This window comes from Falco rusticolus, chromosome 4 (genome assembly GCF_015220075.1).
Source record: "Falco rusticolus isolate bFalRus1 chromosome 4, bFalRus1.pri, whole genome shotgun sequence".
Taxonomy (NCBI): domain Eukaryota; kingdom Metazoa; phylum Chordata; class Aves; order Falconiformes; family Falconidae; genus Falco; species Falco rusticolus.
In genome coordinates this window covers 43,569,716-43,595,282 of record NC_051190.1, presented here as the reverse complement: position 1 = coordinate 43,595,282, position 25,567 = coordinate 43,569,716, and the positions used below count along the sequence as shown (strand labels likewise).

At 37.0% G+C, this 25,567-nt stretch overlaps 1 protein-coding gene across 7 annotated transcripts in view; it reads left to right on the top strand.

Moving 5' to 3' along the window:
- Positions 1–25,567, top strand: part of MRTFB (myocardin related transcription factor B) — an 85,382-nt gene that overhangs the window by 49,808 nt on the left and 10,007 nt on the right. For 4 of the 7 annotated variants that reach the window (XR_005103823.1, XM_037384972.1, XM_037384967.1 and 1 more), the window contains 10 exons: positions 2,722–2,787; positions 5,212–5,267; positions 5,818–5,893; positions 6,849–7,010; positions 7,553–7,737; positions 14,831–14,971; positions 16,462–16,709; positions 18,331–18,484; positions 20,661–21,683; positions 23,076–23,231. Coding sequence is in view for 6 of the 7 variants with exons in the window: in XM_037384972.1 (XP_037240869.1) it covers positions 2,722–2,787; positions 5,212–5,267; positions 5,818–5,893; positions 6,849–7,010; positions 7,553–7,737; positions 14,831–14,971; positions 16,462–16,709; positions 18,331–18,484; positions 20,661–21,683; positions 23,076–23,231 (2,267 nt within the window). In the remaining variant the exon portion in view is untranslated. The remainder of the gene's footprint in view (positions 1–2,721; positions 2,788–5,211; positions 5,268–5,817; positions 5,894–6,848; positions 7,011–7,552; positions 7,738–14,830; positions 14,972–16,461; positions 16,710–18,330; positions 18,485–20,660; positions 21,684–23,075; positions 23,232–25,567) is intronic. The other 3 variants (XM_037384968.1, XM_037384970.1, XM_037384971.1) reach the window with 2 other exon arrangements.

Here is a 25,567-nt window from a genome sequence, read left to right as displayed (position 1 = left end):
TTAGTGTTCCAAGAAAGCCAAATTTAAGTATGGTGTAAATTTGGACCAAATAGAGCTGTATACATGGATAAGATTCCTTCCCAGAACAGGACATGCTTTTGAAAGCTTTGCACGGCTTCCTAATTGTGTAAAAGGAAGCATAGTTTGAGCGAAGAACAGAAGACAGACAAGTTTTAATCTACTCAGGACCAAAAATATTGGGTCTGAAATACAGTGGTCTTGCCATGTTGTTTATAAATTGTCTCTTACATCATTTGGATGGGTAAAACTTATTAAAGATTTTTAAAGGGATCACGCGTTTAGTTTTAAGACTAACTGCGCTTTCTTGATTTTACCATTGTAAGGAAGAGAATCCAAACCAAGAACATAGCAGAGTTTTTTACTTTGCTGTAAACATCACGCCAGTTAGGGAATTTCTCAGTGCTTTGCGCTAGTGCAGTAGAAGATTCTTAGCGGTATCCCCAGGGATAGAGGCTTAATATCATGACATTATATCATGTGCTTAAAGTGCATTTCCATTGAAATGTGCATTTCTTGAAGTTTTCTGTTGGAATGGGCTCAGTCCTGACCCAATACACTCTCTTTCTTAATTCACACTTACTTGTATAAAGCGTGTGGATTTTGGATGTACAGTTGCATAAATGTGTGTTTGCACACACTTACCTGCATTTTTGGGGGCAGACTAGACTAATGGGACTAAGAAACCCACATTTTTTTCTGCAGAAAGGTTTGAACTTTCTCTAGCCGTGCTCTCAGCTTACCGGGAGTACGTAGCTGTGCTACACCGTATGCCAAACGCAACCTGCTGCTGAAAGGAATATGCCACAGCACCATTTGAGTTGGTTCAAGACTTCAGGTGGCGTAATTATGCATCTTCTAGTAAGAGGTATTTTAAGAAGAGATCACATCACTGCTTACCTGGAGCCATGTGAAATTGAGGAAGACCAAAAATAAATCCAAGCTATTATAAAATAAGTCTTCGGTTAACTTTACAGTCATTTAATATTACTTGGAAAATTCAATTCATTACTTAAAGCAGGTATTTTCACATTTCCAGGGGAACTCAGTACATTTAGGATGATTTTCCATCAGTTTACATTTTCTTGTTACTTTTGCATTCTGCCATCTCTGTCCTTTGTAATTCCTGTGTAATAATACTGTATACTCTGAACAGAACTGCCATGCCACAGCCATGAAAAGTTTGTATTGAAATTCTCGATGTTTGTGTGACACATTAAAATAATGTACTTGTTTTCAGGACTTGCTATTCCCGGTCTTAATGCTTTAGCCAGAAGAGTATCCTTCCTGTACTGTAGAACAGGAAATAAGCTGGTTCCTTTTAAATTCTGAAAACAATGAAGTTTGTCCTTAGCCTAATTTTTTAGAAATTACATTCATTTTGATGTTTTGGACAATGCATTAGTTTGTTTTGCTTCCTTGTGAAATACAATGGGAACAGCATGTCATAATCATACATCCATAATAAGCTGTCAAGGCTGAATTTAAGAATGCAAATATTAAATCTTTAATGTTTTTTTTCTTGACCAGGCATCTTGACCACCTTTTGTTCAACAGATAAATTTTCCCATTAGGGTAATGGCTATATGTGTCTAAACAATAATGACGCACTATGACAATTACAGAAACGAGGGGAAGGGGACAATAGAAGAAACAAATTGTTACTGGTTTTCTCCTTTTTTTGTCCTGGGAACATTTAGAAAAAAGCCTTAATCTTTGAAAGTATGAGGCCTTTATGCCTATGCCCTCCCCCAGGTTTTGTGCAGTTCCTGGTATGGTATTTCACGTGTGTCACGTTGGTTATTCTTACAGTAAGATGAGAACCTTCGTACGCTTTATTAAATGTAATGAAACATAAGAAGTTACCTCTGAAACTGTAAACCATTTTCCCAGATTTGGCAGTAGTGGATTTGTTTGATCCTTGAAATAATTACAATAGCACATATCTCAGTCAGGAAAACATTTTCTGATGTTCAGAGAGAGGTTAAGGTCTGTTCCTGATTGTATCACTTTTTGGGTGTTTTTGAATAAGCCAGGTAAAATCTGGCTTCTCTTCAGTTTCTTACGTTTCAGAAAGATTTATTTTAAATGTACAATAAGCCTTTATATTTTTTTAAAAAAAATCCTTAAGGAAAAAGGATCAACCAAACACATACAGCTTTTCTTTTAAAATGCTCTGCAAACCTAATTTCTATTTCAGCATAGTGCAGTCATGTAAGATTGGTTTATGATGTGTGAGAAGGCTATATATAATCATGTGTTGCAGTTTATGGTATAAAAGCATACCTCACTATGTTTTCGTGAATCTGTTATCTAAGAGTAGTTTTACAAGGGGAGTAAAAAAAATAATCCTAGATTTAGAGGTATACTTGATAACCTCTTATGAGGCCTAGCTGATGGGAAAAGTGGATGTGTGCATGAAATACAGTCCCTTTATCAGGTGTGACCAAAATGCAGCAAACCAGTATAACTAGGGACTGGAAGTAACCACTCCAAACTACGTTAACAGCAGTTGATCCTTAATGATAGGTGCCTTTGAGGTTACTGTCGGGAATAAATATATAATAAATAAATAAATAAATATAGGAAAAATATTTCTGAAGCTGAAATACTTTGTATCCTTTGGATACTACTTTTTTTTTTGTACTTTCAGCGGGATAGTATGCTTACATATGAACCAAATTATTTGTTTTCTTTCGTCAGTACTTCAGCTGAGGCTACAACAAAGACGGACACGAGAACAGCTGGTGGACCAGGGCATCATGCCACGTAAGACTTACATTATTTCTAGTAATTTGTTTTACTTTGCTGTATTAATTATGAACTGAATATACAAAATAATAAAACCAAACATTTCTGTGAGAATCATTAAAAAAAAATTATCATTTGAAAAAAATTGTGAGATCTTCTTGGTAATCTAAATGAGCATGAAGTAAATTCATCATCCTTACCTAAAGTTCCAGTTAAAATAGCCATTGTGATGAAAACACGAGGATTTGCAGACAAGTCTGATTCTCCTTTTATTTTTCTCTCTTTAAATTATCATTAATCTTAACTGAAATAAATTTGATTGTATAAATGAGTGGACATCAATAACAAAGCCAGCGGTCTTTGAAGAGTAGGATGGCAAGGGTTGCCAAACAGAAACAAAGGACACATCAAAGTTGTGACTTAGGCCCCAACAGATGTGTCTTCTGTGTCAAATCTTGCAAGCTGTGATGTTAGAGGACATGAGGCAGTGGATTAGGCTGGGCGCTGTACGCTGCGTCGTATGACCTAATGTAAGACCTAGCTTCTGTGCCTAGGCCGTTCCTTCTGAGTATGAATGCCTTTCCAACAATATGGGAAGAGGCTTTGGTTTTTTGGTTTCTTTAGAAAATTATTTTGGTTTTGGGACGTCTTCTCCAATTGCTGGAAGTTCCTTGACACATCTGGCAAGTGGTCCAAGTTGTTTTGTAAGAGTTTTGCATTCTTTTCCAAAACAAAGATTATATAATGGTAAAAGTTAAATGAGTGCCTTCAGATGCTGTCTTTGGAAGAGTTAAGATGCTGCTGATCACCTTAGCATGAAGTGTCTCACAGGCAGCAACATCACCAAGTTCATAAATACAGCCGGAGGTGTATTTATGATTTCAGGGTTCTGTAACACTGAGCTTCTGATTCTTTGGCCTGGCTACTGACCATCCTTGAGAGCTATGCAAGAAGTTGCCGGTTCTTCAGTAAACCATTTTTATCTGTAACTCTCTTCTACCTCTGGAATTTAATTGCAGATCATACTGCTTTGACAAGCAAGAATTTGGATATTTGTTACGCTTGTATGTCTGAACACACAGCACTTGTATTTTGAAAGTAATTGGTGTGCTTTATGCAATTGCACTTTATTGCTGGTGTCCATTTTCTCCATTATTGATTCCAATCTGTTAGAGATGATGGTTGTTTCAACAGCAGCACTTAACAATACCTCATACCAATTTAGCAGTCACGAGTGTCCTCCTGAATATGGATATGTAGTGGCCTAGAATTAAAATGCAGTTAATTCTTTCGTTAGAGATGTATTGGTGTTCCTCCAATGACTATGCTAATTGTTTGTACAGCATCTTCTGGCTTGTTTTGGAGATCCGCCTGGTCTCAGAATGAGGGGTGCATAGAACACATCAGGATTCCCTAAGTGGACAGTATGGGGTGATACTGGACTCAGGATACAGTTCCATGTTGTCAAAAGATTCAACTGTGAAAAGCTGAAGAAGGCTTTTCTTAAAACAAACAAAAAGCCCACCCATTGAAAACATATCGAAATTATGTCACGTTACTGTCAATAGCTCAGTGTGCACTGGTGCGTTCTAGCTTGAAAGCACAGTACCTTACAGCTCGTCTCTTCTTGAAGGTGTCTGAGCATGCAGCAGGCTTCACATTGCTTTGCTAAAGCATCTTCACCTTTCCAGCTCTGTAGTGTTGATTATCTTCAGGAACAGAATGATCCATTTCTTTTTGAGTGAAACCTGGAAAAAAACCTGTAAACTGTCAAAAAGCGTTAAAGATTTTGTTTTGCAGTACCTCATCTCTGCCAAAAGTGTGCCAGAAGTGTGGCAAATAAGATGGATTATGCCTGCAGCCATTTCACTTCCTTTCAACAATTCAATTGAGATGAAGACTCTACAGTTCATATTATTTCTAGCTGAATGGTGTGTTTTACTCTTCTTGGCTATTTAGCCGCTAACCACCATTCTGCTTTCAAATCTGAACATTTGAGGGTTCCACAATTTTTTTAAAAAAAAATGAGCACAGATAGTTCTTAGGGAATGATCCGGTTCTCTCTAGCAAAAGCAAGTATGAGGTGTAGACAGATAGTAAATACAATGGAATAAATGAAACAGTATTTTGGGATTCTGAACCTTACCTCATAAAATTTCCACTGCGGAACAGTTTTGGTAAATAGACCCCAGTGTATGTAGTGAAAAAGTTAATTGTTACATGGTTGTATCTGTTAAAATCAAATATTCCAGTATTCTGCATAGGAGTGTTGCTCATCTCTGTTAAATGTAAGTGAATACAACTAGCATGAGTCAAATGTAAGCCAGGTCAGATGCAACCACAACTTTGAGATGGTGTTAAACACCCATACACACATTCTGATTAGGGTATTTCTTTTGGAAATCACTTCCTGTCAATTTAACTCTTACTCTCCCTTCACAGCTTTGAAAAGTCCAGCTGCATTCCATGAGCAGATAAAGAGTCTGGAGCGAGCCAGGGTAAACCACTTTGTGTCAACTTCTTATGAACATCTGAAAATGGATAGTTGGTTGTATGTGATACTAAACATGAAAAAATCATCACCATTACAGTAATAACATGTGCTTTTATCTTGGAAGAATCCGTTAAAATAAAATGTTGGTGACAAATCTGTGAGGACCTTTATTAATTCTTCACAGATGAAGGTGGGGGGATAAGCTTGCAGATGTAACGTAATACACAGCTACCTCCAGTTAAAGATCGGATACTTGGGTAAATTATGCTTGTGCAGTATTCTATATTTCTATAGAATCTGTACTATTTTGATTTTGTGTGGTGGTATGGGATCAAATCCAGAAACATTCCCAACTTGTTTGGGGGAGATAGAAATTCATTAGCGCTGCTTAACTGATGGAAAACCAAACCCCTCTGGTGCTCGTGTTCTAACAGCAGTGTCCACCCATCTGAATGCAACTGCAAATACTTGTTGCTTGGACATCAATGATTTATCAAACTACTTTGATTTTGCTAGTAAACGGTAGTTAATGCTATTTCCTTATTTCTTTAAAGACTGAAAATTTTTTGAAGCACAAGATTCGCAGCAGGCCGGACCGGTCTGAGCTGGTCAGGATGCACATCCTCGAAGGTATGTACCCAGCTGTATGTACCTTTTGAGCTACTGTTAGAAGGAACTTCTGTTATGCACTCAGTTTTCTAACTCAGTTGGCTTTGATATGAATTATTTCTAAAGGTTTACATGCTCTATTTCTCTACTTCTGCAGTGTCTGTTGTAATCTGTATTCTGAATATGTGTAATAATAGATACACCTATGGCAGTGAAAGTATTCTCAACTGTGTATTTATTTGCATACCTGACAGCATTGTACTTCCCCTGCCACGCAGCATCACAATCAGTCTTTAATAAACCTGAGTTTTACTCTGCCTTGTTGTTTGAAACACTAGTCATTGTGAATGGGGCTGCATTACTGCATTTCACCATAATCTAACCAAATACAGACATTGCCAAATAACCATCATCCAAGTCAATTTAATAGCCATTAGTTTTCAAAACATGCATTTGGATACTAAACCCAGATAGGAGCTTACGTGTTAATAGATCACATTCGTATTGACAGACTGTCTCCAGCTTTTCATTGAAATACAATTTTGAAGATTCACATTTGTGCTAGAAGCTATCTGTAAAGGTAGATTTTTTAAGATGTTTGCCAAGAGAGACTCAAAAATCATTGGATTAATTAAACCTTTACCACAGCTCACACTGGTAAACCATTAGAGCAGCAAATGCTGTCTTCAGATTATAATTAGCACTTGTTTTGTATTCCCTGCTTTATTGTTGGACATTATACAAATGTTTACCAAAAGTATCACTGCTGTTAAAAAAGTGGTTATATTTATAGAAAAACACGGAGATGAACAACATCTACTCATCTTATTTTTGCTTATTAATTTGAGAATTTTCAGAAAACACTTGCCTGCTTTAGGTAGAAGTGGGATAGTTATTGCAAAAACAAGACAATGTTGTTTGTCATGAAATTGGAGAAAAGATGGAACAGAATATTTAAATAATTTTATCTTTTCAGAGACCTTTGCAGAGCCTTCACTACAAGCCACTCAGATGAAACTGAAGAGAGCTCGTTTGGCAGATGACCTGAATGAGAAGATTGCTCAGAGGCCTGGCCCTATGGAACTAGTAGAAAAAAATATTCTTCCTGTAGACTCCAGTGTTAAAGAAGCTATTATAGGCAAGTAGAAGTCCCACACCTTCTATCTGTAATCTATATGACACTTTGGAAAACAATAATTTAACTCTTGAGGTTAGAGTTCTCTAAAATAAAACATACTCAAACTTTATTGGTACTTATTATTTCAGCTTCTGAAGTCCTAAATTCTGTCATCATTTAATTGAAGTTATCCTATTGTTATTCAAAACTAAGTTGGAATTATATACTTCAGTACTCTCTTTGAAAAGACTTGTTTCTTAGGAATAATTTAAACATGTGGCCATTCCTCAGCCTGTCATATGTTTGTGTCTGTGTGCACGTTGACGGTACCTCTTAATCTCTTATTTTAATAACTTATGCTATGCTCCTAGTTTTATCAGTTCCTTGAATATGATTTAATATGGCTGTCATTATAATAAAACCACAATAAATACTTATCTACCATATGTTTAGGCTGCGGAAACCTGATCATTTTCCAGTAATTAGCTAATTCTGCCACCAATGTCTAAATTTGCGTCACTGAAAAAAAAATTGTTTTGCTTGTTTCTTTGTAAACCTTCTAGCAGTTGGACAAGAGAATTATCCCCAAGCTTTGGATGATTATTCATTTGATGAAGACAGCAGTGATGCTTTATCACCAGATCAGCCAGCCAGCCAAGAATCCCAGGGTTCAGCAGCTTCCCCGGGTGAGCCAAAACCAAGTGACTCACCATCACCAGTAACACCAAATGCTGCTACATCAGCACAGGTACAGTTTTCAAATGTTGAAACAAAATCTTCACAGTATGTTTTTTAGGTCTGACGCTGTAGAAATGGGGCATAGTTTCCCACGGAATGAATACATTCGCTGTTGCAAAGGAGCATCTGAAACTCTATTTTCTTTTTGGGAGTGTACGGGCTAGAACCTTGGCTTAGCTGTTGGCAGTAATAAAATTTCCATAGACTGTAGTTGCAATAAAGCCATAAAATCACTGAAATTCGTTATGGCCCATAGAAGATCTACAGCTTTCCCAAAGTTGTTTGAAAGGTCATATCCGTGGTTTACTCCAGCTGTTATTGATTACTTAATGTCTGTCTTCATTCTGGGCAAGGTCTTGAACTCATTGAGAATTAGACTTAGCTGAAACAACAACAGTTGACGTCAGTCCATTATCCCTGGAAAAGTCCGTAAAAAAAATAAGGTTTCCCACATAATTTAAACGTTCTCTCCTGTAGTTTTAAATACTGCCTAAGAAATTTGCTGTTTAAGAATATAAAATAACTTTAATGTTGATTTATAATTTTTAGTATTTTCTTGAGTTCCTTACAAAGAAAGTCACTAAATCTGCAGTGGCAGACAAAATGTTGTCTTTATAATAGAGCACTTGAATATGTATTTAAAGAACAGTGGATTTGAATGAAAACACTTGACTGAAATGAGTTTTGCAAGAGAGCTCTTCTTACAGTAGTTTCATTTTGTGATTTAAAATGGGCAGTAACATTGCCTACCCTATCTTTAAACACATTATAAAAGTGCTGATGTAAAAAATTTACAAAAACAGTAATGAAACAAACATCATGTACTAGAAATTAGTTTATCTTTTATTAGCTACTGAAAACCCAGGATTATATGCATAATCATACAGTTATCTGGATGCTTCCAGATATCTTGTGCGGCACTTGCTTCACAGGTCTTTATCTTTGAGTTACTCAGCGAGTTTATTCATTAATGATATATATGCATTTATTTAAAGGTTACTATGTTTAGCTTAAATAGATTGTTTATGTTTTCTGTCATGCCTCAGCTATTAATTTTAAACTCACTAACTTAAGCCCAGTTAAAAGGAGAAGGTTTTGCTTTTAACTAGATTTCTGCAGCTTTCATGGAACAACTCTGCACACAGAAAGAGCCCCACATTAAGGCTCCAGTGGCAGGAAAGCCAAGCAAAGTCATCACATGTTGTCTGATGGCAACTAGCTTGAACAGTCAGCAACTCCAAACTAGCCAGATTTAACAGTACTCATCCCCACTCATTAACAGCTTGTTCATTTGAGACTGACAGAGCTGAGTAAATGACAGATTGTGCTTATATTCTGAGTTATACTTGCCTAGAGGAACCATTAGTTTTTGTTCATGTGTTGAAACGAAGAGTAACAAAAGTTTTGCCTTCTATCAATGCTGAATTTGTTGCTGAATCCAATTTACACGTCTGCTGAGCCATTGTGTGTGCTAGAAAAAAACTCCTTGAGCCTGAACTACTGTTTCTGCCAGTAAGCCCACTTCCTGTTGTGCATAAATGAAAGCAGCTGTATTGTCACGGAAAAGTAATTTATGTTTCAGATTGTAAACATGGATAGAATGGTAAAATGCATCACTTCGGTAAATTATTTAGTGGAAAGACTTGGGGTTTCGTCACAGTATTATATATATGAAATGACTTACCAATAATCTGTTAAAGGATAGTGCACTCAGCTTTGCGTACTTGGTACTGATATACCACACATTTGTACGCAAACACAGAAATGTGAGTAATGGTGTCATTTTTGTTTGATTAGCTGAAATGTTTTGTATTAATTTGAGGAGAAAGTCTGAATTTGATGGAAATTCAAAAGCTTTAGGACTTCATCTTACTTCATTTCATGCAAGTCTGTACCTGGTAAGAACAAGATGTTCTGGCCTGTATAATGCAAATGTTAAAACTCTTTATTTTAAAAGAATTTAAGAGTGTATCAAAATGTGGCCAACGTGTGAATGGTACTACTACAAATGTGTAATATTCTTGAGGTTCATGTTGATCAACTGTAATCTATAACAGATCTTTTTCAGGAGGACTTCTTAAGAGTTTTCCTTCATCACTTTCTCTACTACACAAAGGAGGAAACGATGCTTAACTTTGCAGTTCAAATTATTTTCATGCTTGTCTTTTTATTAAGCTTTCTTTTAGAAAATGCATTTATTTATATATTCAAACTCTCAGAGGATTCGTAGCAAATCCAAAACAATGCTGGACACAATGCACAGCACATCTGGATTTTTTCACTGTTCCCTAACATACAGATTTGAGATGTGAATTAGGTTTCATGTCGAGGGAATGTAATTTTTGTTGCATAAATTGAAAGCAAACCACATGAAATCAGATACCCAAGTAAAGAGTTAGGTTCCTAATGGAGAGGTAAATAAAAATACTCAAAGCAATACATGCCAAAAGCTTTTCAAGTAGGAAGCATAAGACAGATGGGTGATTGCAGCAACACAGTAACAGAGCACTTGATTGAAAAAGCACTTCGGATAGAACTTCAATCCTTTGCTTATGGATTTCATAATGTATTATAGCCACTTCTGTGCACAGATCTAAAATGCAAAGTTGCTCTTCTGCAGAATAAACCAGATGTTTACCTTGTCATTCCTTTTGAAATAAGGAATAACAGCACAGCATGTCTCTACAGGAGATGTGTCTGAGAAATTGCTCCTTTGTTCTTTTAATTTCCTTTGGCAAATTTTAGGTTTTATTACAACATAAAATACAAAGGATGTTTTGAAAATAGCAGAGTGCAGCCAGAGTTCTTTTCGAGGGTTCCTCCTCCACACGTTTCCAGGCCTCAGAGGGTGTAACATAACTTTGAGAACTTCCAGCTCGCATTGACTGATGACGTAAAACTTGCTTTAACCTGATGTATTTGCATCTGTTAAGGATTAGGCACACTACTCTGAACAGATCAAATTGTGGTGGTCACAGTTCTGAAGACATTAAACAGCTATCTTCAAAACAGCTGAAGTATTTTGCTTGATGAGACAGAATATAATGACTGCTTTCCTAATATATTCACTGCAGCTTGTTGACCTGCTAGATGCTTGTTTGCAGTTAGAAGAAAAGGTGCAGAAATCATATTATTGGTAACTTGAAATAGAGTATCTGTTCAAAGGAAATAATGTTTACATTATTTTACAAAGTAATCAAGTTAAGGAGTAGTAACCTGTTAATTTATTTTTTGAATTTAAAAATGTATCAAGTAAATGATAGCACAGTTCATTGCTTCATCTCATACTTGTGGGTAAAATTGGGAAGTCTGTAAAAAGTTTTGTATTTAATGTAGCTATTAATCCTTTGTAGTTTAGGGTAACAACTAATGGAAGGAAAAAGCAGTTTACTCTGTGGCAAGAGGAGAATATTTAACACCATGATTTTCAAACAGTAGGAATTACAGAGGTGGGGTTGTGGGGTTTTGTTTGGGTCTGGACTTTTTTTTTTGTTTGTTTGGGTTTGGTTTTTTGTTTTGTTGTTGTTTTTTTTTAAGTTACTAACTCCTTCCCATTTTGAAGAGTTTTGTTGTGCTGTCATTACGGAGGTGCTTTCATAGCCTGTAAAGGGTTGCTAAATAGTATGTTTGAAGTCACGTTATCTGTTTGGGTTCAAAAAGGATTAGAATGGTGAAGGGTGAAAGAATAAGTAATGAGTAAGCTGAAGTATCAAACATTTAAAATGTTTTTTAGATGGGGCTTCAGGAAAAGAAAATATAAAACCCAGCAAAAATCAAGAGATCACTAGAGTTTGCCTGTGCTTTACGGTAATACTGTACATGGTACACTGATTCAGAGACAAACTAAGAGCTTTTTAAAATGTTACTGGTATAACCAGAATAAGCTTTTTAAACTTGATAGCAACAGGAGTGCAGCACGCTTGGAATACAGCATCCAGAACCCTTTTTTAAAGAGTAAGTCCCTCTGAAGTCCTCTGCCAATTCTTATGCAAGTCCGGCAAGTAACAGATACTGTGTAGATAGCGGATGCTTTCCAGAGCAAACACTTTGAAAGTTGGATATAAAAATAGAGGCATTTATATCTTTAGCCTGCCACCATAAACTGACACAACCCCAAGACAGGCATGTGCACAATGTTTCAGTGACTAGGCATGGCATACTAAATCCTGCAATTTACAAAAGCAGCATCAGGAGCTTTGCCTCTGGATGGCTGCGCTGCAGAAGGATCGAAACCACTATACAGTTTAGGTAAGTTACAGTGAGCTAGCTATAGCTGCCTGTTGGCAACTGACAGCTGAGAACACAGCAAAATGTATAAAAGAAATGCAGGGATAGAAGGGAAAACAATTATAATTTAATTGTAAGCAAAAGTCAGGGAGCTTGGTGCGTGCAGACTCGCAGCTTGATAATTGCCATCCCAGCAATACAAAAGAACCAGGACATCAAGTTGCAAGTTGTGTAGCAAGTGTTTTTAGCAAACTGATTTAAGTCCTTTGTGATCCAATCTCAAGGAAGAATAGTAGAGCACAGGAAGAAATGAACTGGGGAGAAGTACCCATCTGACTTAAGTAGAAGGCAGGAGTTCATAATGTATTCTGAATATCAGCATTACTGATAGGAATATAAGGGAAATGGATGGGCTTTTTATAAAGGGATGTTGTACTAGGTGGTCTGGTTGCTTTCTTAACTAATGGAGGTGATCTCATCTGTCTGGATTTAATACTGTATGATATTAAACACTAACAAAAGTGGCGAAGATGGAGATTAGCAGAGATAAGACAGAAAGAGAAGTATTGGGTTGAAAGGAAGTTGGTACCAGTGCTCTGCAGGAGTTGACTTGGGGACGTCCTCTTTTCGTAAGAATGGGTCACATAACAGAAGTGGGAAGGCATTCAGTACAGTTGGACTGTTGTTATGCAGAAAGAACTGGTTGATTTGGCTTTTAGGAGAAAAATTGAATTCCAATAGAATGGAATAGTTCTTAGAAAAAAACACCTCTCCTTCCCATGAAGGAGGTGTGGAAACCTGGGGACAGACTCAAGAGAGAACTGAGGAGGAAGACAGGTGGGGTACAGTGGTCAGCAGCAGCAGTGAAGTGGCTGAGCTACTGTGTGCTTCCTCAGTTCAACTGCAAGTATGTTAGAAGAGATGATGCCAGTAGAAACGTTAATGCCACTGTGAGGATCCAGTGAGACCCCATATGGAATATTCTATACATTTCCAGTTACTTATATCCAAGGAAAGACTAATGAAAACTGTAACACAAACAGGAAAGGATGATCAGAGAATGAAAAATCTCTTTTATGAGAAAAGAATAAAAATTCATTTCTGCGGCTAGAAAAATGAGGGCTGAGATCTGTTGCTGTGCAGAGTCTATATCCCATCAGAGGGATATTTAGTACAGAAGGAAATCGGTTTTAAATCAGAAAACAATTTTGGCACAGAAAAAAACGCTATGGCAAAGTTAAGCCCAGTGAAGTTTGGTTATTATGTATGAAAACTTTTGGGAATCTCCTGGTAGGCATAGTGGTGCCAGGATAAGAATAATAACAAAAGAAGTCCTGAGCGTATATGGAATTTAGTAAGTTTACAGAAGAAATTATACACATGGTGTTTGTAACAGCAGGGGAACAAACTCAGTAAAGTTCAGGGTACTGGATTGTACTACATGGTAATAATTGTGCTAGTGGTCAAATACAGAAGAAACATACTTGCTGGCACAGTCAGAGGTGTGGTTGCCACAAAAATACTGTAGGAAGCTGTCTCTTCAAAGGCATCTGCTCTGCCGCTCCATGATCATCCTGAGACGCAAAGTTCATTTTCCTAGGTTGATGTTCGACCTTCGTGGAAGAGGCTTTTCTGGCAGTAGTAGTTTGTGTGATAAAATTCTCCTTATCTATGTGTACACAAGATTCTGACTTCAGAGGCAGAAAATACTGAAGGCCTCAATTCTATAGTAATAAAGCAGCGTTTTCTGTTATTTCAGTAGGCCGCCTCAGTATATGTACAGTGTGTCTAGAGTCAGATTTTAATGCTGCTTCAAGCAGAGTAATAACAAACGGTATTATCTCTGCTAATGATGCATTCCATTCTGCCTTTAATTATTTTCTAACCCTTATGTCTCCTTTTACTTAGAATTAATACAATTTTGTTTGAACATTTTTTCTTTATTTGGACGCATATACATTCAAATCCGTGATTATTTGGTTCAGGAAGCCTTCATACATGAAACTTGTTAACACTAACAAGAAAATAAATGTATTTGATGCAATCTTTTCCTGTAATTCTGACTGACTACCTTGAAGAGAAGATTTCTTTTGTATTCTTATGCCAGGAGCAAAAGTACTTTAATGACAGCTGTTAGTTCTACAAGTATTTTGCAATTGCAAAGTTAAGAACTGGCATCAATCAATCAGTTAATCTGATTCCAGGCTACCAACCAGAGACAAATACATGTTAAAGTAAAATGTTCCTGACTTGAATCAGTGAGGTTACTTCTGAAGGCCCTTCCAGCTCTTTTTTTATGATTTTGTAAGAAAGACAGGGAAAAAAAATTGCTTTCATGACATTTCTTTTTTTGCTTTCATGTATGTTAAAAGGAGGAAAGAATTCTGCAAATTAAAGCAACAATGGAAGAGTTAGGAAAACAAAGCCCTTTCAGAGAGCTTTTCTTTTTATGTCGTTACAAGTACTTTTTGGTTATCATTGCTTTTACCTGCAGAAAAAAGAACAATAATAAGAAATAAGTTAGTGTTGGAAAAATCTTTATTATGATACGCTACAAAAATTGATATTAAAATCAATTACTGTTTCACTTTGGTGAAACTAGAAGTAAATCCTTTCTTAGTAAAACCAGCTTTTGGATACATTTACATGCAGTAGTTAAAATACAAACTAAGGAGTCAAGATAAGAAACCAGTTTATCTTATTCGCTGTATTTGAAGTGTGCCAAAATGTGCCTTGATGGAAAACTTGTAGACATGTACATTTTATGAATTTGACGTGACGGTGAATTGTCTTAACTTTTTCACATTTTTTCAGTTATTCGGATGGTGGATGTTTTTAATGTTTCTCTTTTTCCTTATATTTTTTTTTAATACTAGTATCCACCTTTAACCTCTCCAGTTCCTGAATTTCTCAAAACTCCCTCTACAATTGAACAGCATGTTACACGTTCTACTGCTACAACCACCCTGACCACAAATACTGTTTCTGCAGCAAAGCCTGGGCCAACGTTAGTAAAGGTAGGTATCTGTAATAACAGTGTCTGAGGACTATGTTCTTAATCTGTGTCCTTTTCCAATGTTATATTTAATGAAAAAACCCACAAGTAACGTTATAGCGCCTAAAACTAACAACAACTTCTGTTAGTCTTCAGGAAAATGTACTAGGTTGTTGACTGAAAGCTTCTGTATGTTAAAATCAACGATTAACACTTGCAGGGACTGGGTCATTATTTCGAGAGGTCCTTACGGTACAGTTGACAGAAGTTTTCAAGCAGAATTATGCATTGCATTGCTATGGAAGTTTTTAAGAAATAAGGGTAACAGATTTTTGCAATACTAAGCTTTTACTTTCTATTGGTGAAAGGAATAATTATCTTTTCTAATCTAATTTTGTATGGAGAATAATTTAATAGGAACAGAGGCAATCGCATTCATAGTCTACCTATAACCAAACTGGGAAACAGCATTGCTCCTTTTCTGCAACTGTTTTCTTAGTTTCTTTATTGTATAAGTAGAACACAAGGTGTGAGAGATGCTACTGTATCCTTGTAATGGAATACCAGAATAACATACTCAGTTCTCTCATCTGCACTGACCTAGCCAGCAGTTTGAAAAAGTTTTTAAAATACAATTAGAGAGAGGGTTGTGTTGGAAGATGTCTGTATTTCAACAACACCGCCAAAGGTCTTCAGCTGTGTAATGATATGTAGATTTCTGCCCAACTACAGGAAATTAGTTTTTGGTTAAATTTACAAGGATGGCCTCTAATAGTCAATTTCTGGTAGAAATTTGGCTGTATCCAGTGAAATCACTGGACTCGCACCAGCTTACTTAATGCAGGACATTAATGACAAATTCCAATATCCCCCAAAACCAGGCTATCTGTGTAATAAATGTGCATGGATCAACACAGGACTTCTGCTTTGGTACCTTCTGTATGACTAGGTAACTGCCTTTGACTTTTCACTGAAAATAATTTCAAAGAGCTTGTAAAGGAAGAGTTCTAACACACGAGCAGGTATCACTAATAAGGATACTGCTGAAAGTTTCAGAAGAATAATCCTGTAATTTATAGGAATGCCTGTCCCTGATTTTATCTAGACCTGTAAGTACTTGTGACCTGCAGGTGTTTACAGATAGACTTTTAAGTACGAGCTTTTACCTGTACAAATTTCTAAGTGTTTTTGAACTTACCTGTTTAAGAAGAATGCATCTTTGCAGTGACAGCTCATACCCAGCAGAATCCCTTAACTTCATTTGCACCATCCATTAAGAAAACATTCACAAACTGAATTGATGACCCTTTCTTGTGCAAAGTAGAAGCCAGCTGGAGTACATTAACTTTTCAAGGATGGTAAGCAATTCCTTTGGGCAGGTTTGCAGGGATAATTGTGTTCAGCAACTCTGCAGTCAATACACTCCTGTATGCTTTGTCTTTCTACCTTGCATAACTGCTTGTAAATGAGACGTCGGTTATAGTTGTTTCAATGTTTTCCATCCGTAAACAGCAAAGCCACCCAAAGAATCCAAACGATAAGCATCGGAGCAAGAAATGTAAAGAACCTAAGCCAAGGGTGAAAAAATTGAAGTATCATCAATATATTCCACCTGATCAGAAAGGTGAGAAAAATGAGCCACAGATGGACTCCAACTATGCTCGGCTACTGCAACAGCAGCAACTGTTTTTGCAGCTGCAGATCCTGAGCCAACAGCAACAACACTACAACTACCAGACAATTCTGCCAGCACCGCTGAAGTATGTGAAGCATTGTTTGTGTCCTTTAAAGAAAAGATACATACATCAGTTACAGAATTAGTATATAATTATTCTAATTAGCTTTAGAAGTAAACATATTTTACAAATGTTAAGAGACAACTGGAACCCAAGAAAACTTAAATGGCCATGTGCATCACTGTGGGTGTATTATTTGCCTCATTTAACGAGGTGATGAGGTGGTTCTCTTGTTAAAATACTCCTGAAGTCTGATAAGTCTTTAAGTGGTCCTAGTTATTTTTATTATTGATGTGGAAACAGAACTTCCTACCTGTCACATGCATTTTTTCCAACCCAGATGCATATTTGAAACTCAAAAGCATTTATACAAAAGCAAGGAAATTTTGACTCCATTTTCACTCAAATAGGACATAGGTAGGCAGAGCAGAAGAGAAGCTTACAGGTGATGGCTTTTACAAAGGCAGGTACTACTGTTGTGTTTTTATTGTCTTTTTACATCAGTTTCACAGACCACATTTTTGCAGTTTAAAAATAAGAAGAAACAGTTTTTTTAAATTAGGTAGCATTTGTATAATGTTTATACCCTCATCTCTAATGCTTATATGAGTTCTTGATCAGTGTTGATCTTTAGCACTTTTAACAGAGAGAAGTATACTTTCTGACTATAGGTAGAAGCAGCCAGAAAAATAAATCTTTGAAGAATTGCCAGCACTCTATAGCAGCATGAGAAGCTGACTATCTACAGAGTTTCATTCTTACTGTCTTAAGACCAATCTTTTCCTAGAAGTGCTTATAGTGTAACATGCCACAGCCACACAACCCTAAATTCACGTAACTTTCATCTGGTTTTTTTTTTTTTTAAAAAAAAAATTAGTTTTCACTGAGTTATTTTTCCTCAGCAAGTGAGGCTAGAAAAGTTAAAGGTACCATCTGTGGTTATATTTATAATTACCATGTATCCTAACATTTGGATAGCGATGTTTCTGCCTGCTTACCCACACTTCTTATGTTCCATTTACTGACATTTCAGAAACATTTCTTCATAAATCAGTTGAACAAAATAAAAGAGCTGACTTATGGTCCCTAGTGTAAATGATGGCATTTTTAATTTTTTTACAATTATTTTGAGATCCTTTTATGAGAGTCGTCTTATGAGTACAGCCGGTAACAATGCATCATCTTCATAGTAAACTGCCTTCACGTCGGTCCCTATTATATATGAACATTGGATATGTCTGTAGGGTTGAAACATAAGAGTTCAATATCGTGGGGTTTTTTATTGATGACAAACAAAAAACTAACTAGTTGCCCTAGCTGATGATTAATTTGTACAAACCGATTCTGCAGTCCATAGTATTCTTCAGGGATACCATGACAGTAATGAAAATTATGAAGCATAAATTAGTACACTTAACTGAAGAGAAAATAAAATGTCAACATACGAATCTATTATGTTTTCCTCTGTTCTGTTTTACTAAAAATACTTAATGGTTAAATGTCTTATGTTGAATATGTATTTGTAAAATAAGTTAGTTTGTTCATTAACTTGATAGACACTAGATTCAGAATCACAGCCTCTTGACTGAAAACATAATATATTTAGCATTGACATTTTTGTCCCCCTTTTTCCTATCACTTGAAGGCCACTGAATGACAAACAGAGTAACAATGGGAATACGCCACTGAATACTTTGAACAACAGTACACCGACATCAGCTGCCAGCTCACCGAGACAGAATAGTAATATTCCTAACCGGAAACCAGGACCTCTACCTTCAAGCTTGGATGACTTGAAGGTAAAAAATAAGAGGGATTTGTCCATTCCTGTGCATCACTATAGATCATAACTTGCAAATTTTTACTGTCAAGAATAAGCTCAGATATTATTTACCAATGAAAACTGTACTTTCCTCTTACCTGCTTGGCATAATGTTGGCAAAGTTTTCATACACAAGTCTTCTGGGCTTGAATACTTGTTTTGATTTAGCCTCCTCACATGCCTGTGCTCTAGAAATGACATTTATTTCCCAAAGAATTAGAAGAGGAAGAATAATTTCAGACAGATTGTTATAGGTACCTAATTTGATACTTGGGGTAAACTGTTGAGGTGCACTTCATGTGAAGTTTTAGCCCAGGCTGGTTTAAACACTGCAACAGTAAGTTCCTCATGACAAGTTTAGTCTATCAGTGAAGAGGTTTAGTTAAGCAGTATAAATTAAAAGATGCCCTAATAATAACATATTCAGAGAGCTTACTGCTATAAATACAACACAGACATAACACTAATAAAACAGAAAATAAAGGGTCTTTCCAGAATTCAATGCATCATCTGAAAATGAACACTGAATTTTATAAAAGCTTCTTATCAATAACCACGTAAACTCTGTTTTTAAACTGTAACATGAAGGTATTACATAGGATTTTCTTACTTCAGAAATACCGTAACAGGAATTAATACCACGAGGGACATAAGGAGCGTTCCTCTGAGCAGCCCGGGGGTGTTCAGGGGGCGAGTACAGGAGTGTGCAGCCGCCCTCTCGTGGGCAGTTGGATCCCCTCGCCCTTCCTTTAGCCAGCGCCGGGTTTCGGAAGGATGGCACTGATTTTTTTTTTTTAGACTTGAAGGGATAAAAAAAGAGATTTCGGAAGATCAGATTCTCAAAACAGGAATGTGGTGTTGCCAGTTAAAGCCAGTCTTTTAATATGAAACAAGTCTATAAAATTCGACTCAAACAACAGCGTCTGAAGTAAGCTTTTCAAACATTTAAGTTACTAACTATTAACTTTTTAATATATTTCATTTATTATCTGAATTTGTGCTTTGCAGTGATTAAAGCTGTTCACTTATCCATTTTTGCATAATGTATCGGTATTCCTGCTAACGTGGTAACAATAACATAAGCTAGGCTTGCAGACCTGGTGGTGGTGGTTTTAACACTGAATCATCTAAATCAGTTCTGATAAAGAATTCAGAAATGCATTGTCGAAAAACAGAAAAACTGGAGCGTACTCTCAAGCAAGTGTAGAGGATACCAGACTGGGGGAAACAGCTGATAATCGTTGTTAGGTAGGCAGCTGCTTAACATAAAATTGCTGTAGTTCTTAGAAATGTTAAATGGATTGCTGTGACTTTTCATCACTTCCAAATCATGAAGACCTATAATTTAAAATTCTAGACTGGCAATGTACTGAAACATTACTGAGGTCACTATTCTATTTGTTTAGAGGTAGCTCTAACGTAAGTATGGTCCAAACACTCTACAGATCGATGTGGTGTATGTATATCATAAAAAGAAGCCATTCATTGTGACTGTTCTTTTTTAATTGATATTTTAAAGCACAGAATTAATTTACACCTAACACTTTTGCACTCCACTTCGTAATCTTACTGGAAAATTGAGACGTTTTACTATAAGAAATGTGGTTAATTTTAACTGCTTACACTTTTTATGTTTGTAAAAGAAACCCAGATGGCACCTAGCTGTAACTGTTCAGTTGCTAATTGGACAGTGAGCCTTTTGTGTTTGACAGGTCTATTGAATCACCCAAATGATCCGAAAAAAATTCTCAGAAATACATCTGTCTGTCTTGGTGGTGTAACAAAGGAGTTCAGCGTGCTAGCATTCAGTTTTTATCTGCACGGCTGCCATTGTCTACATGTTTGCTTCAGAAGTTTTCAGCCCAGAACTGGAGCTGTATGTTCATTTCCCCATTTTGCATATTTATGAAAAATTATCATAACTTTGTTACTATTCATTGTACAACAACCGAACACTACTAAGATTTTGGCCACTTAAAATAGTGAAAGTAAGTAGCAGGTCAGTGGTCACGGATCGTGCATGCTGTCAGAACTCAGAGGCCTAATAACCAGTGAATATGGCAGAAATATCTATTATTAAGATTTAATAAGGTAGAATGTATATAAATAAGGTTTTAAATATTTTTTTACTATTGTGCTTTATTTTATTGTAGGTTGCAGAGCTTAAAATGGAGTTGAAATTGAGGGGATTACCAGTGTCTGGAACAAAAACAGATCTTATTGAGCGTCTGAAAACCTATCAAGATCTTAATAACAATGGGGTTGCTACTAGTAGCTCAGTTACAGTAACCACTTCTGCTGGGGCCACAGGTAACACTGGGGAAGCGACTGTGGCATTTCCTGTTGCAACACTAAATAAACCAGTGGCTAATACAGTATCCAGCTTTCCTCCAGAAAAAACGTCTACTGGACCTGGCTGCAAAGTAGTAAACACTGAAAACATTAGCTCTCCTTTGCCTATATCTCCCTCTCCTTCAGAACAATCTAGTCTAAGCACAGATGATACTAGTATGGCAGATACTTTCACAGAAATGATGACAATGATGTCACCATCCCAGTTCTTAACTACTTCACCACTAAGAGCAAATATGAGTGATGATAATCAGAATCGCAGTAGTGGAAACATCTCAGCCATGGAGTTTGATGTAGCAGAGAAGGATCGCAAGCTTCAAGAAAAAGAAAAGCAGATTGAAGAGCTCAAAAGGAAGCTGGAACAAGAGCAAAAACTTGTGGAAGTACTGAAAATGCAACTTGAGGTTGAAAAACGGCAACAGCAACAGTCTCAGACTTCTAGTAATTCAGCTGCTTTGGAACAGACACAATTCAGTGCTGCTATCAAAGATGAAAAAGCTCTTACCGACTGCTCTAGTGCAAGTCAATCTGTACCTGTAGCTAGTCATTCCTTAGGACAATCGGTATATACTAGTGGCCAGAATCCAGTTGCCAAAAAGGCAGTTGTTATCAAGCAGGAGATACCTGTGGCCAAAGCTGAACCTCAAAATGCCATTTCTCAATTTTATGTTCATCCACAGAGGCAGCCACAAACGGCAGTTGTTGCCCAACCTCAAGCTTTATTAACTACCCAAGGAACTGCACAGCTGCTCCTTCCATTATCTATCCAGGGACCAAATTCTACCGCTGCAGTACAGCTGCCAGTTGGAAATATTAAGTTGCAGGTAAGGGTGCTTTTATTTTTCATCATGGAAACTGCATGGCACTATTTGCATGTTTTAGTATAAACAGGTAAATGTGCTGCTTGTAACATTAACTTAAAAATCAGGCTTACACTGTTTCTGCTGTAGGAAAAAGAGTAGAAAAATGTAAGAACCAGTCTCTTTGTAACAACTTCTAGTACTTGCTTTCTTTGTGACTTTCGTTCCTAGGTATTCTTTCCTGGAGAGTAATTGTCTTACCATGTACTGCCTCCTACATAGTTGAGTTTGATTTATATCAGCATATACCACTGTTTTGTTAATTCCAAATTGTAAGAGAGAGCTACAAACCCAGTACTTTATTTTGAGGTACAACTGTTTGCAGAATGTGTGTTTGAACTTGTGTGGTGATGGCTCATTATATTTACAAATGTGAATGCTAGTTGTAGAACTCCAGTGAGTTATAAAAGAAACCATGGTTACACAAATATTATTTCTAGGCTGGTTATAGGTTGTATCACAGTGAATAATAAACCAAGACAGGTTATAAATGCAGAGGTGTAAGAGTAATCTGATCGATAACCTGTTGGTCTAAGGTAGGATTAAGCATACACTTCCCAGTGGTGTTACTGGGACATAGCTATATGAAATCCCTGCCACCCACATGGCTATTGTGCTAGCAAAAAAAAATTCTTTCAGCTCCAGCGTGTACTTGGCTGTTATAGCATGGTGTGAGCTTAGGCTTTGGTGCTAGCCTGTGCACCATCACATTTAGCAATACTTAGGAGGGCTGTAAAATTCTCATGGGGATGGACCCCACAGTCTGCAGTGCAAGAGCTATTCCTAGTAGCTATGTACCAGACAGATCCTTGTCTAAATTGTTCTAAAATCCTCCCAGAATTCTGTAACAACGTTAAGCAGCTCGTTCTGGTAATTCACTTCATTGATATTGCAGAAGGTTTTCCTAACTACCAGCTAAAATTGTCTTTCCTGAGGTTAGACACAGTTCTTGCCAATTGCCATATATATAAAAAAATAAAAATCTGTGATCTTAAAACCCACCTTTTTCTTACATCATCAGTTCTGTCTGTCTTGTAACTCAAACCCAGTTCTAACAGTCCTTTCTCATTGGTTTTGCTCTCTCTCTTACTGTTGTCGTTGCTCTACACTGGACCCTCTCCAGTTTGTCTTCATCTTTCTTAAACTCTGTTAGCAAAATAAACACCACCTTTTAGCTGGGAACTCACCAGTACCAAACAAACAGAGTAAAAATGTTGTCTCCTCTACATGGTTCACTCCCATCTTTCCCAGAATACATGCTATTGCTGTTCTGCACTATCTGTGCAATAGATTTTTACATTATGTCATTTGCTGTGAGATGATGAATAATGCAAATGTTCTATCTTCATCCTTTAGGCTCAATCACAAGCTGGAATACAGACTCTGTCACAAATACCTGCTCCTATTTCTTCCTCTGGCCTGGTCCAGACAGCACCTCAGATGCATACTTCACAATCAAAACAAAATACCATTAAGCAGCACGCACTTGGTCAGACCCAACAAGTCAGAAAGGTTTGTGGATAGCAGTAAGCATTAAGATAAATAGTTGTGTAATCTAATTCTAGGCAGTGCTTTTAGAATCTTTTATGTGTCATCTGTGTCTTACATAAATGATGTTTGTGATACAATGGGGCTTGTAACTCCTTCTCTTTCCAAAATTTTAGTCTGCAGGACTTTATTTTCCAGTTGCAAATAAATATGTAAGACTAAAGACTTTTTATCTTAGTGGTACTCTTACGGCACCACTGTTAGTATGTTTTTCCTCATGCTTGGCACAAGCGGTATATTCCAGTTTCTCTTACTTGCCACTGGCTCAAAATAGAAGATATCCTTGTAGAAGGCTCTTAAAGAAAGCTTTTACCTATGACTTTAGAGACTTATTCTTTTATAGGAGTTCCTTTTAGTTTTCCTACTTTTCTTGTTGATTTTATCCTTGCTTAGAAAGCAAGCTATGGATTCAGATACGGAGGATAGCAATTTCAGTGAGTCAAAACGCCACCATACCTACAATAAAACTCTTCCTAGGGAATGCTACAGAGAGATCCTTTTCTTCCTGTCCAACCAAAATATTCAGCTCTCAAATTTCCCAGTCCAAAACATATGTTTATCAGCAGTGGGCGCATGACCGAGTGCCAATTCAGCACCAGTCATCCCAAAAGAAAAGGTTTTCGCCACCTTTGAGCCTCTTCCAGGCTGACCTCTACTGTTAGGAACTCAAGAGATTGGTTTTGGACATTTATTGCTTCTTTATCAGTGTTATTGATTCTAAGGCTCCTGTTACTTAGGACAAGGTTTTTCAGCCAGCCCCTAGGAAAGCATAATTCAGAAACAACTGAAATTTCAAGATGAAGAGGGTAACTTTTGTGGTATGTAACAAGTTACAAAATGTCTCAGCCTTCTTCAAAGCTCCTACTTCATTTTACACAAGTGCATCATAAAGCCCACGTTCTGTTGTGATCTGGGGCTTCTACCTGTGCAGCGCCCTCTAATCTGCTTTTACTAAGGCTCTTGTTCCAGATAAGAATTTATCTTAGAAGATGTATGATTATGCCCTGCCATTCTCTAGACAGCTGACTAAGAAAGGGGAACACAGCTAAATGAGCATCATCACTCTTCAGACTACTTGTTCAATCTGTTTAATTTCATGGACATTGAGGTTACACTACAGAATTCAAAACTGACATATATACGAAAAGCAGGTTTCATCCAGGTTCACCCGGATTTGGTAAGGGGCTAATCTTACCCTGTTAATTTGACAGATCTCATATAGAAATTTTCTGTTCATCCTGAAGGCATGTACTTGTGCCAGAGACTAGCAGTTTGCATCCCTTGCTGTCTGGAAGTTCCTTGAAACGACTGCAGGAGAAAACCAAAATTTGTACCCTCTGGTCTTTCCCCCTGTTCAGATCAGTTGTCATGGAGACGGCTTAGTTCCCAGCAGACTGTAGTCTGTATCTGGCTATCCTGGAGCTCAGCAGCCTGCCTGTCCTAGCTGCTTGTCTTACCCATCTACTACTACAGGAAATCAGGCAGCATAATTGCACTGTTTTTTTACATCAGAATGTAAAATACTGATGTGATACAACAGATCAGGACAATCTTCATGCATTTGGCATTAGATCTATACCTGCTGTTTGCATTTCATGAGATTTGGATATTTCAACAGGCAGACTAAGCTAATGAACTGAGAGAGTAATGCTACTTATTAGTTTAATGCTTTTTAGTGAAGGTGGTTTTCCTAATAGTGATCACCTCCATAAGTTGTTGTTTTCTAGAACTGATGTCCCTTGAATCCATCTAGACTTTCTCAGGTAGCTCAGATTTTTATGCAAACCAGCTTATTATTCCGTTTATTTTCTCCTACACACTTGAGGTGTCTTCACATTCCAGCTACCACATGTCCCTTGTTCTTCATTCAGTAACAAGGAGACATCTTCACAACCATTCATCTCAGTGGTAGATAGCTGGAAAGTACAACAAATTTCACACAGGTGATTCAGGTGGCTAACAAAAACTGTATTAAACCCTCTCACAGCAAACTTAATTTGGTATATGGACTGTACTCCACAAAGGTTATCCTAGCTTTATCTCCATCCCCAATCTAAGGTTTGTTGCACCTTTAGCATAAAGGTATCTGGGAGCGTAAGGTTCATAAAGGTATTTAAATATGAATTTAAAAGAACAGTCTTATGCATTCATACCTCCTCCTCTCCCTTTAACTTAAAAGTATGTTAAGTAGGATACCGCTTGGAATCATTTGCAATGAGTATATGGACTATCAGCTAAAGAAATAAAAAGTTTATATATCAGTAACCAAATTTACAAGTTGATACCCAAGTTCATCAGTT